The sequence below is a fragment of the Lissotriton vulgaris genome, chromosome 9 (assembly GCF_964263255.1).
Source record: "Lissotriton vulgaris chromosome 9, aLisVul1.2, whole genome shotgun sequence".
NCBI lineage: Eukaryota > Metazoa > Chordata > Amphibia > Caudata > Salamandridae > Lissotriton > Lissotriton vulgaris.
Window position 1 is genome coordinate 178276071 of NC_141697.1, and position 21127 is coordinate 178297197.

The 21127-nt window shown below is 45.1% G+C and overlaps 1 protein-coding gene across 1 annotated transcript in view; it reads right to left on the minus strand.

Annotated features, from left to right (window-relative positions):
* POLE2 (DNA polymerase epsilon 2, accessory subunit) overlaps positions 1-21127 on the minus strand; it is a 404236-nt gene that overhangs the window by 30445 nt on the left and 352664 nt on the right. Inside the window, exons 16-17 of the mRNA XM_086936593.1 lie at positions 17035-17143; positions 6019-6195 (exon numbers count right to left, since the gene is read on the minus strand). Coding sequence (XP_086792719.1) covers positions 6019-6195; positions 17035-17143 — 286 coding nt within the window. The remainder of the gene's footprint in view (positions 1-6018; positions 6196-17034; positions 17144-21127) is intronic.

The following is a 21127-nucleotide window of genomic DNA, read 5'->3' on the forward strand; positions in this document are numbered from 1 at the left end:
CATGAGCACCAGTTTCATTATAGAAGAAGATATTCGTTTTTTACTGGGGTGAAATTGCCAGCAGGTTTTGTACATACGGAAAGATCAAGCCTTCGATGCGTTTTTAATTGGGGCAACGTTGGCTATATTATTGGGGTACCTGAACTCTGTGGACCCTCCCCACTCCAGGGGACTTCATCTCCCATCATCAACCGCGCCAGGAGGTGCTGCTGCTGAACGTGGCCTTTGAAGGGGCAGCGTGCGTCCCTTAACGAGGTCAAAAGCACTCCTGCAAGCCAGCTATGCGGGATGTGCCCGGGCCGAGCCCGAGCCAAGGGCAGGCCCATCCTGCGCCCATCAGCGCCAGGAAGAGGCAGGGCAGGCCGGGCCACCCCCTTGGCTTTGTTCTCGACATCAGTTGGCCATTGATTGGTAAGCTTACTCTCTGTGACTCTTTCTAAGCAGGGCATGTTTTCTTTATTCTCTTATGACCTTGAACCACTTGACTGCTTGATTGCCTGACTGGCTCGGTCTGTCTTGCCTTTGCCCTGCATATTACCCGTGCTGCTCTTAAACGCTATACGGAAAAGAAAAGCGTCTGATAACCCTCTGGGTGCTGGGAAGGAGCCCGAATCTGCAAGCGCCACTCAGCTGGGAACTGTACACTTCAAGTAATTAATGAATTTATTGTGGAAGTTGAGGACATGATTAGTAGTGGGAGATCTGTCGCTGCCACATCTGTACCGAGGAAAGTGAAAACCAAGATCACTCAATGTTACAAGGGGAAGGACAATGTTCCAGTTGCTCGCCTATGTGACGAAGATTCCTCTGGACCTGAAATTCATTTGAGGAAAGAATCAGGACTTGTGGACACAGTTATGTACCCTTTGTCCTCTCATCCATCATTGTAACTGGCCCCTTGTCAGTTGTTGGGCTGTGCGCTCAAGATCCTCAGGATACTTCACTACCTCCACCTTCTCATGCCCCTGCCCTTATTGATCTAACTTGTTCCATTACACAGCAGGGAGCTGGTCCTAATCCAGTTGTTGTCGACCCTGGCTGCCCAGATGACATCAAGAGCCTGGCTGTACATCTTAGAGTCGAGCTTATATTTGTTAAAGACGTGGTCCTTTCTTTGAGTACAAGGGTGTCGGAACTACTCAGATTCAATAATGGTCTATTGGCTAATCTTAGGGAAAGAGTCTTGCTCCATCCATCCCACTATTAATGCACCACCTTCCTGCACAACTGCCGACCGGCACCGGGTCCACACTGATGGACGTCCCCACCAATGTGTGTCCTCATGTAACGTTTGGATTAGGTGACGGTAGCAGTGGTCCGCTTCCAGTACAACCATTATTCCCGCCAAGGTAACGTGGGTACCTGACATTTTGAAGAAAATCGAAGAGAGCTCCGAGCCTCCATACCAAACCTCTGAATAATTTGATAGAGGCCACGTTGGTATTATATATTTCCACCACCACCGGAGTGCCTGTGGGGGCACCGGTAGGACCCTGCAACTCTTCCACGAACACTGGCCATGTCTACTAGACCAGGCTGAATAATCAACTATCTTTACATCAGATCACCATCAAGCTACTAGGTGACTCACCCCCCTGAAGCTTGGACGGAGTTTATACCTGACCAGCTCCCCCGGTGTTCGATCCAGACCAATTGTTGGATCACGGCGAAGCTCCCCTTCCATCCCACCCCCTGTCCCTTGTCCTGAAGAAGACCTGCAGCCGAGGTCCCAAATACCCCAGGAGCACTAGGGTCAAAACGTCGACGCTTTTCAACTGATGTGCCTGTACCAATCTTGCCCCAATTCCCTTTTTTTTTCCCCCCCCTCAATCTTTGTGGACAGGCCTATATAACAGCGGAAGGTTTCCCGCTTTTTGGTATTGTAAATATCATAATTGTACATTACAATTGCTTTCCTTCCTCTTTCTAATCACTTGAGCACCCTTTTTCTTTTTCACTGACTCTACTTTGATAGTCTTTGCGCCGTTCATGACCAGAATTGTTTTATGAAATTGTAAATAAATATGTATATTTTGATAATACAAGTACCTTGAGTGTAGTCACAATCTCTTTGGTTCTGCTTTTTGGCTATATTCATCATTTTTGGGTACTGTTTTTTCTTTACATTTAATGTGTACACAATCAGTGTCAAATTGAATATATCTCCCACACCTTGATTGAGTCAAAGTATGCAGATTTAATCGCATTATCGAATTAGAAATGATATTCATATAAGCATGATTTGATTGAAAGTCAAGGACCACTGTTTTTCTTTATATCAATTCATACCCAGGTCCTTTGATTCTGTGGGTGATACCCCATTGATTTAATGGACAAATAATCTTCAACTGTGCACATAGCACAGCCCTGCAGAGCAAGAGGTGATTTAAAATGCAATAAATCTGACTAACGTACTTGGGATGGGTTATCAACATCCTCTTGAGCACGGCAGGTAACAAAAAGGGACCACAGTGCAGAACATATTGACTTGGGTTGACCAAATGACTTCAACAACTCCTGAGAGCAGGTCAAAGGAACTCAAATTGCTCTGCTTAGTTTCCAGAGGGGAAGGTGGAGACCTTAGAGGTTAAGGTGCAAGAGGGGAGATGCTGCATCAGGATGCCACCTATGAGTGGAAGTGGACGAGTGGGCAAAGCAGATCCGAGTGCCACACCCCACAAAACCAATCCTGCTCAATCAAGGTCATCTTCTCTTAGTCCTGATGCAGCTTCCTCTGCACACGTAAATTTAGAGAGACGAGAAGGAACACATATTAGAGATGGAAGTTACACTTGAGACGAACAAATCCGTCTCTTAGGGATCTCTTCCACTAAAACTGCAGCAAGAGGCATCTCAGGCAAAGTTTTTTCTCTCGAGTAACAAAGAGATCCACCAGAGAGCAGCTCTATAAGTTGTAGACAGATCGCACCACCCAATGTGTAGAGGACACTCATGGTAGGCAAGGTGGTGGCAATAGAGGTAATCTACCCGCAAGTTCAGGGTACCTGCCAGATGGCTCCCTACCAGCCAAATGTTTTGAGCCTTAGTCCTTGGCCACAGCCTCAGTGTCTTGAGACTCCTGGAGCACAAACCCATACCACCCTGCTTGCTGGCATACCACATAGTGGTTGTGTTGTTTGTCAGTACTAGAAATGACCGACTGCAGATCGGCGGCAAAAACGCCTTGCCAGGCACATGGCACAGAGTTCAAACAGGCTGATGTGAAACCTTTGCTCAGAAGGAGACCAAAGGCACCAAGATGACCACCCAGCTGAAGTAAAAGGCATCAGCCACTACTGTGGTCACTGCCACAGGTGGACCTGAGCATTTGCGCCCCGTGAAGTGCAGTTCCCTCAGCATCCATATTTGAACGGTTTCCCTGTTTTGCCCGAGTCCTGATGAGGCCCAAGACACGGGCTGAAACGCGTTGACTCCACCAATTGGAGAAGCCCCATACAATTGGAAATTATGCTAAAAGAAATTAGTATATATAGTGTTTAAAACTAAAGAGGGTAAAGACTTCCCCTCATTCTATACTTTATTTTGATAGGGCTATCTCCACAAAACAGAATGCTAAAGATAATTAAACTGTTTAGAATCCGCAACATAGGGTAAAAAGGAAAGTGTTATATGTATAGATTAATTTATTTTGTTTATATTTATGTATATTTCTGTATATATGTATGCAATTTGTTTAAAAATCACAGATGTCCAATCTTCCCAAGACCTCTGCAACAAACTCAGCATCTTCTTCCACCACAAGATCAGGCAGATCTACGACTGCTCCGACACCCAAGACCCTGCCACTGCGCCCGTCACCACCGGACGCCCCCACACCACACCCCAACAAATCCTGCCCCTCTGGACTTTGCTTACCAAGGACGACACACTCAAGACCATGAAGAGCATCCACTCGGGAGCCCCATCTGACCTTTGCCCGTATCACATCTCCCATTGAGCAGCCACCTCTATCGCCCCAGAGCTTTGCTGGACCATCAACTGCTCCATCAAAACCGCCACCTTCCCAGATGACTGGAAACACACCAAGATCAACCCCCTGCTGAAGAAGCCATCTGCCGACCCAACAGACCTCAAGAACATCAGACCCATATCCCTCCTCCCTTGCCAAGGTCATCAAGAAAGCAATCAATGCCCACCTCTCGGAGTTTATTGAACAGAACCACGCCCTGGACATCTCTCAATACGGCTTACAAAGCACACACATCATGAGACCGCACTCTTCGCCGTCACTGACGGCATCCGCTTCCTCCTCAACCACGGCGAAACCGTAGCCCTTATCCTTCTGGACCTCTCGCCGTCTTCGATACCGTCTCCCACCGCACCCTAATCACGAGACTCCACGATGCCGGCATCAGCGACACAGCCCTGGACATGATCAACTCCTTTCTTATCGCCGAACACAGCGAGTCAGACTACTTCAAGTCCTCTCAGAACCTACAGAGATCAGCTGTGGAGCACCCTAGGCTTCCTCCGTGAGCCCCACCCTCTTTATCATCTAGAGCCTGATGTTCAGTCTGAAACCAAGTTGGTAGATTATGTTCCGAAGTTGAGATCAAGCAAAACCCACCATGAAAGCACCTAACTGGCACATTGCGGATGCCATGGTTTACTGGAATTCGGGCCTAAGCTTCATGCAAAGGGCAGCTTCACCTATCATGACAACCAGTGACCCCCAATGAGCATCTCATACACTATTTGACAACCTACCTACAGAAGACAAAAGAAAGAGGTCAGGTATTTTAGTGTGAAAGAAACAAGTAAAAGATGCAAACGTACATAGCTAATATGGAATTATTCATACAGGGAGCCCCTCTACAAACTGGTACTTCTTTCAGTGATTTTTGAAACAACAGGCACAGCAAAAAACCTCACAGATACAATAACACACTATGTTGGAAGCTTATGCTAACAAATGATTGATGAGTGACAGTTATTGGATATATGGACACCTATTCTATGTACATATAAAACACATGTTTCATTTAAACACAAAACACTCATAAAAGTAGGAATACAGTAGGTAAAATCTAGTTCCATGTCACTTAGTAAAGTTTGGCTGTTGAAAATAGGTGATTATAAAGCTTTTTTTAAAACACTCCTAAAAAGTGGTGCCATCAATGTCAGTGTCCTAACTTAAGTTTTACCACTTTACTTCATCTGAAATTGATGTCTTGCAATTACCTCGACAGGAACTTTTGATTGTCTGCTTGAACTTAGTGATACTATTAGTTAGCCCAAAGCATCAAATAACTTCAAAGGTAAGCATAATATAGTTTTTGGGGTATTAGCAAATATTTGTAACCAATGTCCAGTTGTTTAATTTGGAATTATCATAAGTATCACTGAAATCAACTAAAATGTATTTAAAATGAATGACAGCTTATTGTAGAACAACATTATCAGCTGAAGATTATTCAACGTGAAATAAAACAATACCATTTACAGTTAGGGTCAATTTTAGTGTTAGTATTTTAAATGATTACATTTCAAATGAATGCATTGAATAATATATATGGTTTGGGTTTGAATTCTGTTTATAATCAATTCATGCATTTAATGATGATTTAAGAAGGAAAATAAGATCATATGATTTTATTTTATATGAATTCAATAAAAGTGGATTCATTCTGTAGCTAGGTTCTGCAATACAATTCTTGTAAGATTAATAATTTCTTTTTTAGTTTGAGTAGAAAAAAGAACAGGTTTCAAGTATTAGATAGTATACTTTCTTTTATAATAAAAAATAATTTAACTTGCTACAGCTAGTGTAAGACTAAAATAACTAAGTCATTTTGAAAAATAATATTGATGGGGGAAAATAATAATGTTATACATAAAGTGCCTGTTTTGAGTGGATTGATGTATGTGAATAGCTTCCACTCTGTACTACATTTCTAGGGAAAGAAATTGCTGGTAAACGTAGCAATGTAACAAACATATTTAAATAATGAGTACTGTTTGTGAAATAAGGAACATATAAACAAAGCACATTCTTACAGGATTAACGCAGAGGCAGTCGGTATTACTGATGGTAAATGGATCATATTTGTCTGCAATGACAATCAGATCAGGCACTGGGTACAGTCGTAAGACGTAATCATACGCCCAATATACAGGGCTGACGAAAAGCGGAAGAGGGGTCAGATGTCCTTGTGATAGTATAGTCTTGACAAACTAGAAGAGAATAAAAATAAAACAAGTGAAGAACAGTCAATTTCCACCTTGTGATTTATTTTTTATGTGAAAATAAACCATTTGCTGTTCTTAATACACAAATATAAACACCTACTTCCCTACTAATGTAAATCTCTAGATACCCTTAGCTTATCTTCACAAAGTGAACCACATTTCGCGCGTTTAGTAATGCAACAGGCCAACTAAGCAAAGTATATACCAATCTCCACTCGGTACTCATAGTTAGGACCACGTTTACATGGGAAATGCATTTTTTGTGTTGCTAATAACTTTGGCGCTTTTTGACAAATCTCCACAAACCTTGCAAAAAAGTGCTACTTTTTGTCTAGTTTGGTCATCAAATAATTCGAGGTGAGCCATCAAGGGGGTGGGGAGAAAAAGGAGAGTCCTAAAACATATTTTCCTCATTCATTTTTCCATAGGAACTTTAGACACCACTATATTAAAACTGCTGAACAAATGTACACCATATGTAACGGAAAGCTGAATCTTGGTTGAGAAAATGTTGTTTTTGTGATTTTGAATAAATCCATTGAGTAGTTTTTGAGCAAATATTGCAAAAAAAAAAAATTGTATATACCACGCAGCAGAGAATCCGCAGTGCCGACAGATCTCATGGGGAAATCTTATTGGCTGCCACCACATCCATCAACAAGGATGTGTCGGCAGCCATCTTAGGATAGGACTCAGTACTCATTCCCGAGTCCTAAGACAGAAGTGGGGGTAGGGTAGGCATATTCTGATCTCCTAGGTCTGGTGGTGGGGGCCAGAGGGCAGGTGGGACGGATATATATATATATATATATATATATATATATATATATATATTTTATTTTTTAAATTTTGCTGCAAATTCCCCGTAGTTGTTTTTTAAAGTGCACACTTGCACGTTTTTGGAAAAAAAACTCAGGGTGGGCCTGGGGAGGAGGGAGGAGGTGCATATTGTGTTTAGGGGGTTGGGGTGCATGGCCCTCCTCCCCAAGCCTATAACAGGCCTCGGGCCCCCATCCACTGGCGCAGGTATCTTACTCGTTTACAAAATCATTTTTGGCATTTTTGATAAAGTACAGTACATCAGCGTCAGTATCATTTAGAATGTATGTCATCCATTTAACTTCTTATCATGAAATAGAATTACATCATATTGAGCGCCCCCTGAACGGTTCTGGAATTGGTAAAGTTGATGTGGATCGATAAGTGAGGCGAATTCTGTGTTCATTCAAGGTAGTTTGCGATCTGTACTGGAAGTTGGGCTTTGCTCTCATTGTCAACCCTATGCTAAAAGTAGTGGTAAGTGACAGCTTATAATATAAACGGGAACAAATAAGGGAAACATAACTGGGATACACTGTCATATATTGCACAACTGGGTATGGGCCACCTGATTACTGCATTATGGCTAGGTCTCGGACTACGCATGCGCGGGGGGAGAGTCCTGGAGTGTCGCATGAAGAGTAATGCACCTATCGGCCATGCTTAGCTGTCAGCCTTGGCCCACCGAGCGTCTATTCTACTTGAGGATTACTCTAAGTTGTAGCGGGGCTCACCTGTACCACGGGGGAGCGGATAGCCTGGGACTCTGGTGCATCTGATGTTTCCTGCATAAAGGAATGGAGTAACATAGCCCACGGCATAGATATAGGATATTTGCGGGCTCCCTTGACCTCTTCAGACCGGAGTACCTCCTCCTCTGCTGTGCACCTCTTCTTGACTGCTCCTACTCATGCCGCTAGGGGAGGACCCTCCGGCGCCTTCCAATGCATCGCTATGCACCGCTTGGCCAGAAGGAGCACCAGGGATGCAAAACGCGTCTCAACTTTCATACTCGTGCGGCGTTTGATAATGCCCAGGGCGCAGACCTCCCATGTCTGTATGTCCGGAAGCCCTGTGACTGCAAGGAGGGCAGTGTGGATTGTGGCCCAATAGACGCAGAGCGCTGGACAGTTTCAAAACATCTGTTTAAAAGAGGCGTTATGTTCTGGGCATCTGGGGCAAGTGAAGGATCCCTCTGGATAATATTGCTGAAGCTTTTCAGGGGTGAGGTATGCGTAGTGCAGAATGTGCAATTGTATGTTTTTGAAGCGGTAGCTGCAGGACACCTTTTTAGGGAATTCTAGGGTCTGTGGAATTTAGTTTCCCATTTCTCCCGGACGGTGCAAGGGTGGGTGGGTTAAGGGCCCGTATCGCTTAGTATATCCAGGTGATCAGGTGTCGTCCCGGGCCCATTTGTAATAGGGCATGAATTACCGGGTGTGTAGGGGGTTCTGTGTCTATCGTGTGCCACACTTTGCAACAGTCTTCGAGCTGTTGCCGATGCAAAAGGAATTGTCCCCTAGGGAGGTCCTTTTCACCCGATAAATGCTGCAAAGGTCTGCAGTTGTCCATTGAGATGGAGTGTGCCTGCGTCCGTCAGTGAGTGCTCCGTCCATGTTTGGAGCATTGCTCTGTGTAGGGTGCCTGACCCTTGGGGAATCCCACCAACGGCAGGATGGGGGAGTACAGAGGTGCCATGCGGTTTTTCCTATGTATGCGTGTCAGACCGGCATGTGCCACTGTCACTTGGAGAGGCTTATTCTGAAGCAGTGTTGCCCCCGGTAGCAGCATATGGTTGATGGTTGGGGTCTGGATCGGCCCGGCTGTTGTGGTCAGTTCCCCCAGTGCCTAGCCCGCTGTCCAGCGTGATACCCATTGGAGCTGGACGGCTAGAGAGTATGCCTTCAAAAGAGGGGGCACCAAGCCCTCCCTGGTCTAGGGGCAACTGCAGTTTGGCGAGGGCGATGCGTCTAAGTCCCGATCCCAATATAAGCATCCAGAGGAGAGTGTCCAGCTCCCCGAAAAAGGAATGCAGGGGGACCACCGGAAGGTTAGCAAAATAGAATAGCAATCGTGGGACGAGGATCATCTTAGCAACTGCTATTTTGCCAGTGACAGCTAAGGGGAGATCCTTCCAAAAATGTATGGAGGACCTGATGCCAGCCATTGTCCTGCGGTAATTTCCTACATAGAGGTCTTGTGGCGTGCGGTATACCCGGACCCCTAGGTATCGTACCGCTTGGGGGCTCCCGGAGAGTTTGATGCCGCCTAATCGAATTGGACACGGGGGGAGATGCTGCACAAGGGGGTATACTGTTGATTTGGACCAGTTTACTTTTAGTCCCTCCACTGCCTCGAAGTCCTGCAGTGTGCGTAGTATGGGGGAGTGGTCTGCTGTAATATAATGTAGATGAGCACATCATCCGCGTAAAGCGATAACGCATGGGTGGAGTCTGCAATTGGGATGTCCCAGCTCTCACTCCCGTTGCGAAGGTGGATCGCCAAAGGCTCCATCGGCGCAGATATCTTACTCAAGTAGACGTGTTTGCACGGCCCCCTCTCAAAGCCTAAAAAGGCCTCTGAGACCTAAATAAAAAACATTAACCACTTCGACGCTATTGACGGAACCGTTCCGTCACGCCCCTCAGGTGGGCTGTGTTCATGACGGAACGGTTCCGTCACGGCCCGCTCGCCGCACCTGCGCGGCGCTGATTTCGCACCTGCGCGGCGCGTTTCATTAAACGGGCGGGCCGTGACAGAACCGTTCCGTCACAAGCCCAGCTCACCTGCGAGCCGTGACGGAACGGTTCTGTCACCCGCGCAGGTGAGCCGCGCCCTCCTGCGACCGTTAGCGCTGCGGCGGAATAGACGCGCAGCGAAGGTGTTAAGGGTAGGGTTTGCTCTGCCCCCCCTCCCAAAGGACCCTATACCCTGGGGCCTCATATCAATACATTGGGGGGTGGGGGTGGGGGAGGGGAGGGCCCTCACCTCCCAGAGTCATACCATGGTCCTGGGGACACCAACCCCCGGTGTCAGCTGAGAGACTGTACTGGGGAGTCCACTCCCGGGACACTGACTTTGCTCACTGGCAGGAGAACTAACCTTTTCCCTGCCTGTGCTCTTGGGCAGGGAAAAAAACAAACACTAGCTCCCACCTCGAGGGAGCTAAGGAAAACTGCTTCTGCAGATAGAAGCAATGCTGGCTCTTGCTGCACTCAGGAAGGGTGCAGGCAGCGGAGCGGGTGGGGATGCGAGGGCCCTGCCTCCTTCCGCAGCCCCCAACGAGGGAGTACCTGTGGGGTGCTCCGGGTGGACATGGGGGCATCCAACTTAAAGAAAAAAGGTTAGTTCCACAGTGGAGACATGGGGGCCCTGGAGCTCCCCCCATAACCTCCAAAAAGAATAATGGTCTGGGTAAATAAAGTTTTTAATGCTAGCTCTTGCGCAGACACGAGAAATGGAGCTTCTTGCAGGGAACCAGCTGGGTTGTGGGGGCCCTGGGACTCCCCTTCACCTCTATAAAAAAAACAGTTGGGGTCCTAAATGGGACCAGGATACCCAGATTTTTTTTTTTTTACTCTCAAAAAGTGATTAATAAACAAATGGCCACATTCACTGATCCCTCAAGGAACGCCCCATATTGACCTGCTAGGGCCATTTACATATTTATTTGTTTTTGGTGATGTCCCAAGAAGAGGCAGGAGCACCACAATTTGTTTTTTTATGTTGTGGGGGGATACAGGGAGTTATGCAGCCCCCAGCAACATTAGAGAAAAAACAGTAAGTCTCTGAAACCATGACCCCAGGAGAACTTACCATATATTTTTAAAGTACTTCACAGGCTGGAGCTTTTGTTCTACAGATGAGAGTGCTGCACCTTCTACGGCAGTGGTCTTCAAACTTATTAATACCACACCCGCCAAGTAAAGAAAAAAAATCATCCGGGCCCCCCTGAGAATTGTTTTACAATTATTCTATTAAATAGACAATGTTTAAATATGTTTAGACTTATTTAAACATTACAGTTAAGTTCAGTTACTGTTTTAAAAATACAATCAAATATGATTGGCAAACATACAATTCTGGTCAGGCAGGCCTTCTAACATATAAACGTATCTACAGTGAGATTATTAGAAATGGGGCGGGGGTGAAGGCTTTGAAGAATATTTGGAGTCCTTTCCTTTTTTGACACACACTCCCAACTAGGATATAAACTGACAAGCCCATTACAAAGAAGCTTACTTTCGCTCATTTTTTCCAAAGCACTCTTCTTATCATAATGTTTCTTTTGGCCAGAGGGCCCCCCCCCCCCCCACCCCCCCACCCCACCGGGATAACTTGAGACCCCATGTTGAAGAACCCTGCTCATGGGGCTGGTTCTATGGCTGCATTTTATGTGGCTTGGCGATATATAAAAAGGATACAAGCCTCTCTCGTGGTTGTTTTAATGATTGCGTTTTTTGGGCTGAACAATAATAAAAGAAAAACATGTGTCTCTGACTATTTTTCACATTTTTCACCTATAAAATTTTATTTTAAAAACGATGTAAACAGAAACAGTCTAAGACATGTATTTTAATACAACTTTATTAAATATTTTTTAATAGTCAATATTGATAAACGTTGAATGATGTGAATTAATAAAATATACATTTGGTTAAAATTTTTGGTGTGTTCTGGAGAAAGAAGATAGATCTGCTTTATATATAGGGGGTTATGTGCCTGAGGTGAGGGGAATTCCGCTTGCAGGGGAGGGGTTGGATGCAGAACCTGGCCGCAGGTCAGTGTTTGAGACCAACCCCAGCCGCACAAAATTGGAGGCGGTCAGCTTCACGTATGGTAATTGAATATTTCTTTACGTTAACAAAAACATAGAAAGTCACTAAAAAAATCACAGGTTGGAGAGTTGTTATAGTTTGATGAGAATGTCAGTTAAAAATTACTGCTTTAAATATACAAAACCACTGAAATTCACCCGTTATAGTAATCTCAACAAACTGTAACTCATATCTTAAGGGAAGGAAGGGGGGCCTTAATTCTATCGCTTTGTAAACAGGGCGTTACCTCATGCAATACTCGGCTGGCAATATCTGCAGGGGAATCTTTGTTTGGATGCATAAAACGATTCTCTGACATACATCCATGAAACATTTAGCGGATCCCCGCTTTCTCCTCCCACTTTAATGTAATTTCTTTTCATTTGAACACAGGTTGTGTTCTTTGGAATCCTCCCTGCCGGGTGCCATTTTGAGTTTTAAACATTGATAAACACTGTGAGTACGCCATGAAGGTCAGGTACAGATGGCTGCAATTTTCATCAGCTCAGATGCATGCCATTTTTATGTGATTTATCATAGGAGGTTGTGCATTTTCAGGGGGGTGTGGTTACCTCTAATGCAGCAATATATTTTATCTAATACTTTTGACGGTTATCCGTTCATAGCATGAACAGGGCGGTTGGTTCTATGAACTACCCCAGGGGTTTATTTTATCCAAATAGCCCTGGCAACTCTGTTATTAAGGGGGACATTGTATAGACACAAGACAGTTGGATACCTTCTATGGTGTCCAATAACATGCATGATACATGTAAGCATACGATTTATTGTGCTTCTTTCCAGTATTTGCATTCCGTAATGGTGGGATTTTCCTCCACACGTCGTGATCGATTTATGATCTAGAGAAATCTTTTTGACCACCAATTGACCGGACTGAGGTTAGGTGGGTACCAGGACTGGGAGAGATAGACGTCCGGAAGAAGATCGGGATGACCATTTTGGCACAGTAAGTCGGTCGAAATATGTTGGCACAAGCAGTACCAGGAGGGGTGTTGTGAGAATCTAACAGTCTCCCTGAACACGGCCCATCCTTCACATTTTTAATCCTGGATGTGGAACCTACAAATACAGGTTCATATGGTATCCACAAGCCAGTTTTAAAGCACATTCTCATGCTGCACTTTGTTCTATCACCATACCCAGTCACAGGGTGATATTCACTGGTCTATCCCTGTTTTGGCACATTTCTGTTGTGTTTTGTCATTGTGTCTTATTTTGTCTCTGTTTTTTTCTCCCTCCCTTATGCTCCGCCCTGAGCGTGGCTACGCCAGGGCGTTTTGTGAGCAGACCCGATGATGAAGCATGTCACACACTTGTGTGTGTGAGTGAGGGCAGTTTTCAAAACAGATTTGTTTTGTCTGTTTCGTGTTGTCTTGCTGCACGTACATATAATCTTTGTTCTCCCCACCCCTTTTTGTCTTTACAACTATAACTCGTGCCCTTGACATAAAATGCTAATTACCCCACATATTACATCACTCATGACATCTTCTAAGACATCGTTGATAATATCACTGCTATATTTGCAATCAAATTCTTGATGAGAAAACTGTGCATGGCAGTATTTGTTCGCAAAAACCGATCATTAAATCCAGCTGTCCAAATTGTGTCTACTTTAATTTGTTTTAAATTATTTTGAACCATACAGATCCAAATGCATAGTCAGAAATCATATGTGTAGAAATACATATATTAAATAACAAAGAACTAGGTTTAATAAAAATTTCTCTTCAACAGAGGACACAATTTTCTAACTATGCTATTAGTACATGTGCAACACCATCAAAAGCAATGTAATGTTAAGAAATAAATGTCATTTTCAGGCCACTTCCTTTAGAATGACATTTTATACTAAAAGTAGCAACAATGTTCATAAAAGAATATCTTTTCCAGAGACTTGGAACCCATTACCCTATTGTAGGCCGTCTCTAAAATAATGGTGAAGCCCCCCTTCCAAGTGACTGTCTTCCATTCTCTTCAATAATGATGCTCTTGCCAGGTCATATACAGCCTTAAGATTGAGGCACAGCACAGGAACGTTGCTTGTGACTACCATTGATGAACTACGGTCCATCCAAGATCAGGGTTTTCGAGACGGCCTTGTGCTTCTAGACCTGTTGGCAACCTTTAATACTGACAATCATACTACCTTAGTCGATCGTTTCAGTTTAGTTGTGGCAGAAATACACAAAATTCCTACAACCCAACGTTCTCCTGATAAAAATGCTACCTCACTTTTGTGGCTTGGCCTGGTGCATGTAGCAGGCATGTATCAAACCAAGGTCAATGGGACTCTCGCAGAGTTACTCTTATTGACCCGGTTTGAGTTGTGCCTGTTGGGGACACTGGGCCAAGTCACACAAGTGGGGTAGCATTTCTATTGGGACAAGTAGGGGAATGCTGAGTGGTAGGAATTTTGTGGATCCTTGAGTTTTCCAAGTTTATGTCTTAGAAATGCAGGGGAAAAGTGTGATTTTAGTCAAAGTTTGAGATTTGCACAGCATTGTGGGTACAATAATGTTGTGGAATCCAAGTGCGGCACACCACCCTGGACTACCCAGGATGTCTAGTTTTTTCAGAAATGTCTGAGTTTGGTAAGATTCTCTGTGTCGCCACCAAGCTCGGGTCAAAACACTAGAGCTACCCCTATTGGCGTTTTCTCTACATTGCATTTTGGGGCTTTTGTACCAATGACTCTAGGCCCAGCCATACAAGTGAGGCAACACTTTTATTGGGGCAAGTGGGGGAAGGCAGGGTGGTAGAAATGTTGTGGATCCCTGAGACTTCCGGAAGTTAATGTCATAGACATGCAAGGAAAATGTAAATTTTTTGTCAAAGTTTAAGATTTGCAGGGCATTGTGTGTAAGAAACTGTCATGAGATCCATCCAAGGCACACCATCTTGGACTGACCTTGGTGTTTAGTTTTCAGAAATGCCTGGCTTTGGTAGGTTTCCCTAGGTGGCAGCTGACCCGAGCCTGAAAATTGAAGTTATTCAGCATAGAAGTAGGGCGATAATTGAACTTCGCCCAATTCAGGTACCAATACAGTAGCAGCTCCTCCACTTAGGCAGAGGAGCGTCACCCCACTGCTTCAACTGCAAGCTGAATACAAAATATAAAATGATAGTAAATTTTGTTATCATCATTTAGTTTTCTGTATTCAGCTTACAGCTGAAGCCAGAGGGGTGGCTCTGGGCTCCCACGTCACAGGGGGAGGAGTGGTGGCAGCACCTAAAGTGCGCATGATGGTTTGGCCGGCGGTCTCCGGCCGGCCAAATCCTCATGTGCCCTCTGCATGTAATACAGCCTGCATGCAGAACATGCACAGCCTGCCAACCCCTGTCTTAGCACCGAACCACAGCGCTCAGACTAATCACAAAGCTGCTATGGCAGCGTTGTGATTGGTCAGGGGATTCTGAGAGGCTGTGTGCTTCCTGCAGAAGGAGGACAGAGGGAGAAGAGGCGGCGGTCGGCGGTATAGGTAAGTGCTTTTTTCAAAGGTATTTTCATTTGTCACCTCCTCCCTCCGTCCCGCCTCACCAGCCCTGTTCGGTAGCAGCGGCTACTGTACCCATATAACATAATTTTAAGAAATAAAAAAAATCCCTTCAAGCCATAAAGATGGGGATTATTTAGTTCTCGGGGGCAGAAAGGCAGTGAGGGTCATATGGAAGGAGGAGGCTAGGTCTGATATGTGGGCGAGTGGGCAGGCCATCCCCAAACCTTGTAGCACTAAAAAACCTCCCTTCATGAATTGGTACATTCTTAAGCATTGCAATTGTAGCAGCTTTGCCTCTTGTGGAATGAGCTCTCGGCTTGCCCGGGAGCTGCTTTTGTGCCAACTGATAAGATAACATAATGCATGACACTATCCATCTAGAAATTGACCTTTTAGAGGTAGGAAAACCTGTATTCAACGGACCATAGTTCACAAACAATTGGTCAGACTTTCGTACACTCTCAGTTTTATACAGGTAGATCTTCAACACTCGTTTTAAATCCAAAGAGTGCAGAGCTTTCTCAGCTGGAGTGCCCGGATTGGCAAAAAAGTAGGAAGAGTGACTGACTGATTAATGTGAAAATCGGAGACCACCTTAGGGAGGAACCTCGGGTGAGTACGTAACACCACTCTATTTGCATGAAAAACGAGATATGGCTCTGTAGAGCATAAGGCCTGTATCTCGCTTACCCTGCGCGCAGAGTGATTGCCACAAGAAAAGCAGTCTTCTATGACAGGTGTTGCAGGAAAGCCTTTTGAATGGGTTCGAATGGGGGGCCCATTAGTTTAGATAGGACTACATTCAGCTCCCAGGGAGGAGAAGGGGCCCTCACAGGGGGGTCGACTTTCTTGAGACCCTGCAGGAAATCCTTCACAACTGGCATTTGAAAAAAAGAAACCTGAGTGGGAGACTTTCTGTATGCTGTTATTGCTGCCAGGTGAACTTTTATGGAAGAATACTGTAAACCTGCTTTGGCCAAAGAAAGTAAGTATGGCAACAGTACCTGTTCTTGACCTCGAATAGGGTCATGACCTTCAGCAGGACACCACATGAAAAAACGCTTCCACTTAATAGCATAAGACTTCCTCGTAGAAGCTCTCCTAGCCTCTTTTAAAATTTACATGCAGTCCTGAGAGAGGCCTAAATGTCCGTATTGGATGAACTCAGGAGCCATACTGCTAACTTCAGGAACAGCAGGTTGGGGTGGAACACCTTGCCATTCGTCCGGGTCAGCAGATCCGGATGACATGGCAGCCTCCTGTGTGGTACTTTAGATATATCCGGATACAACCACTGGCGAGGCCAATCTGGAGCAACCAGGATCATGTCTGTCTTGGACTTGTACAACTTCCTGATCACCAAGGGAATGAGTGGAATTGGTGGAAAAGCGTAGAGTAATGTCTCTGACCAGTCTATCCACAGAGTATTCCCCTTGGACCCTGGTTGCGGGTATTTCAGTGCTTATGACTATTGATGAGTATCCCCTGGAAGAGAACAGTGGTTACAAAGTTTATGCAAAATCTCCTTTTCTAGATAGAGAAAGCCTCCAACAGATGTTCTCCAACACAAAACCACCCTTCTACCAAAGTGAGAGTACTGACCACTCAGCAAAGAAAAGCATTCAGTACACAATTTATACAGGTGTGGGAGCACATTCTTCACTTACATGGTTTGGAATGTCCAAGCTGGAACTTGGAAACCGCACACAATTTCTGCACATTTTGTTTACAATATCTTCACGAAAGAAAATCATCTCCTGAGTGCAATACTGGATTCTGAGAAGAAAAACATCACAGATGTCACTCACACTTTTCACATCGCACAGAATCATAGATGAAGGCAGGGGACATGCACATAGGAGTTTCTGGTCAACACTGCAATGTGATAGCTGGACTGCTTTCCTAGGTTGTGACCAACTGATTGTAAGCCTAGTAATCACTTTCAATGTCTCTTCATCCCACAGACGCTGTTGTGATCATGTGTTTACGCATCGATACATACACTTCTTCTCAGATTCCTGTGGTCCTGACTAGAGTCAGTAAGAAAGAGGGGCTAGTTAAGATCACAGGTGTGCACATGCACAAATATTATATATCACAGGTTGAAAACTCAGACAGAGGCAATCAGCCTTTTAATTTCGATAAATACATAAAGAAGTGCCAAGTACACAGAGATATAGTATTATGGCTAAAGAAAGAATTCTGGACAATACTTAAGAGATTCTGGCCCAGTTCACAAACGGCTGCTGACAAAATCGGACATTTTCATTCCCTGGTTTAACTTACACATTAGGAGCCAATTTTCTACTTCCTTGGAATTCTGAAAGATTTTCCGTAATCCTCAAAAAAGTCGGACACAGATTTCCAGGAGTTCTTACTTGTGAAAGCATTTTCGTACACAGAATTGTAAGAGGTGTGAGTAGATGCATAAGACAATCTGATTCAAAAGTGCCTAATAAACTTGTATTTTTTCGTTCTTGCCTAATATCCTGCCTTCTTCCACCCACCCAAAAAACAGTTCTCTTCATATTTCCTACTGTTAGACCTGACATCATTGGCTTGGGTCTCTCCTCCATTTTTTCTGTTTGCCTCCACTGTTTTACGATGTTTTGCTGGATAATGCTTTGGGCGCTGTGCCACTGCTGATCAGTGCCACCGCGCAAGTGCTCCCTATGTTAAATTGATGTATTGATTGTATTCCATGTTTGGCTTATTTGGTTTACTCTCAATCCCTAGTCTAGTGCACCAGGAGTGCTGGGGCTTGTAAATCCAAATGCCGCTCGTGGGCTTGCAGCACGTGTTGTGCCACCCACAAGAGCGGCCTCGTAAAAGAATGTCTACGGGTCGGTCATTGCGAGACCTACGTGCAGTCTGGTACTGTCACGCGGGCTGCGCAAGTATACCTACTTGCCAGTCCCTCAAACCTTCTCTTAACTCCATGTTAGTCACCCCTATGGTAGGCCCGCGGGCAGGGTGCATTGTAAGTATAAGGTAGGACAAGCCTGACCAAGTTGGCATGTCCTAAATAGTGAATGACAGCCATCTTCGTTCTTCACTATTGCGAGGTAACCCGCTCTCCGTTAGTTAGAATGGGCCGCCGGGATTATTAATGCTATGATCCTAGCTGGCTCGGGGAGCATGATGCCATGTCGAGTTTGGTATCCCTGAACTCGGGGTTTAATTACGCATCCGTTGGCGTGGATGGATTTTGGACTCTGGGTTTGAAAATAGCACTTTTAGAAAGTGTCTATTTTCTTGTCTAACCATTTCTGGTTTCTGCTGGTCTTGCGTGTGTGTGACAGGAGCTGGGTGGCTCCAGAGGTCTGAGTGAGTCAGTGTGGGATGAGTGGGACATTTGTGTTGAGAGTAGGGGGAGAGTAGTTGCTGATAGCTTGCCCTGCCTGATACAATGCTGGCTCCACCTCCTGCCAAGCGGCTGATGGCTCCGTGCCTGCCATGGACGATCCTAGCCCTACCTCCTACCAGGAGGCCGATAACTCTGCTCCTGCCGGTAACAATGCTGGCTCCACCTCCTGCTGGGCGTCTGAGGAACCAGCCCTGCTCAGTGAATAGGCCAGGTGCCACTGCCTGGCTCCACCCACAACAGACCCAGGATGTTGGGGAACCCCCCTGCATGGACAAAGGGATCAAAGCCAAAAAGGGGTATAAGAGAAGGACCCCTGAACCAAGAATTTAGATCACTTCTGACAAGGAACCCTGAAACTAAGGACAAGATGCCTGCTGATCCAAGGACTTGCCTACCCCTTCTGCCAGTGTGCTGTTTGCTGGGGGGAATCCTGCAGTGTTTCTTTATTTTTGCCAAGGAACCAGGAGAGAGGAACTGTGTGTGTACTCTCACGCTTGCTAAGAAAATCTCCAAGGACTGGAAGAGTGCCAGTCTCCTGTTGAAGTCACAGGGCTAAAGGACTTCATCTGCTACAAGTGCTATTTGCTGGAACCTGTGAATCCAGCGCCTCTGAAAGACACCAGCAATCTCGACGCCGACGGACGTCGCCGAATCCAGCTCGACACCGTGAGTAACGGCTCAAGTGTCCCGCTTCCTCGACGCCGGCCGCCGGGCCTGATTGACGCCAGCAGCAACGCCAGTGAGTAGTGAGTTCGGCTCCAGCTCCAAGGGACCTCGTGTCTGCACCGCTGCTGATCGCATCGCCCTCGTGACTCCGTGAGCGCTGCTCACTCTTGCAACAGCATCATCGACTTCGACGACTACTGAGGCCTGATCGACACAGAAGACGCGACGCCGGATTGCTCGACGCCGCTGATCATCGTGTGCTTCATTCTCCAAGGTACTGTGTTGTTGGGGGTCCGAGTGACTCTGGGCTCGACGTAGCACTCCTCGCGGTCGACGCCGAACCTTTGGATTAATTTTGCCTCGACGTGGTGTAACTCCCGTGTGGGTTACATTGTTGCCAAGAACTGTGTTTCCAGGAAGAAGAGTTGCTTTTGATACGAAAGACTTTGTGCTAAAGAAGAAGCCCCATTTGAACTATTATTTTCCCTTCCAAGAATATTTATTGAGATTGTGTATAGTTTTGTCGTTATTTGGTCTTGTGCTAAGCCTTATATAAAAATCCTTATTTTTATAATACTACTGTGTCGTGTCCATTTGTAGTGTATTCACTTTATTACTGTATGTGGTCATAAATGCATAACACACAGCCTCTGAGATAAGCCTGTCTGCTCTGCCAAGCTACCAAGGGGGTGAGCAGGGGTTATCAAAGGGTGTGATCCCCTTGCCCTGACTAGAAAAGGTGTGTCCCTATTTGCCAGAAGTGCATACCTCTGCCAACTAGAGACAGCCGGTTCTAACACCTACTATGTGCACAAAAAGCTTTCATATATCATCAACTTGAAGTTGATGGTAATTTGTGAATCCTTAATTCAAAGTAGCATTCTCAGAATGCTTCTTGCAGTGTATTTAGGTAATCGCACATTGCTATTCCCTAACTGCATTCGCAAAATAGGTCATCGCAAAAATTGCGAATGTACATCCCAAAAGGCTAATTACATGTCGCAACCGGGCCGATTCTGCGAAACGGTCCTTTTGCGACAGCTAATTAGCTTGATGCATGTACCCCATAGATTTCGATCTTAGAATTTAGCTGATATTTGCACAATATCAAACGTATCAAATACTGATTGGCTGGACCTAGTAATAGATTATGATTTAGTATGTTGTCAATAGACCTGGGTGACTTCTTACTTTTGCATTGTTGTTTTCCAGGTCTATTGTGATCTAGGAACCCCAATACCGGCAGGTAGACCAAAAACGGGTTTAGCTATTTTAGTTTTTGATAAACTTGCCGGTATTGGTGAGGAAACTGTGTGTTGCACGCCTTGGTTCCAAATTTTACACCCATCTTTGCAAGGCCCAACAGACCAGACCTTTCACCTATTAATTTTTATTATAAGTTTGATAGTCGGTCAACTGAAGAAAATGAGCAGTAAGACCAGTGCTTCTTAAAGTTTTGATTTCGAACCCTTGGCCAAAACAATTCCTATAATTTGAGCCTCAAAACAATACAAAACAAGTATACACCATTCAAATGCTCAGATATTGAAATACTTAGTTCAATTCACAAATATAGAAAAAAGTTGCTTTTTTATCTATAAACTTTATTCATTTTAATAATATTTAATTTTGTAAACCAGCTGTGGACCTCATGAGTAGGCCTCGTTGACGCCCAAGGGATCTAGGACCACAGGTTAAGAACCACTGAGTTAGGCAATGCTTTGACA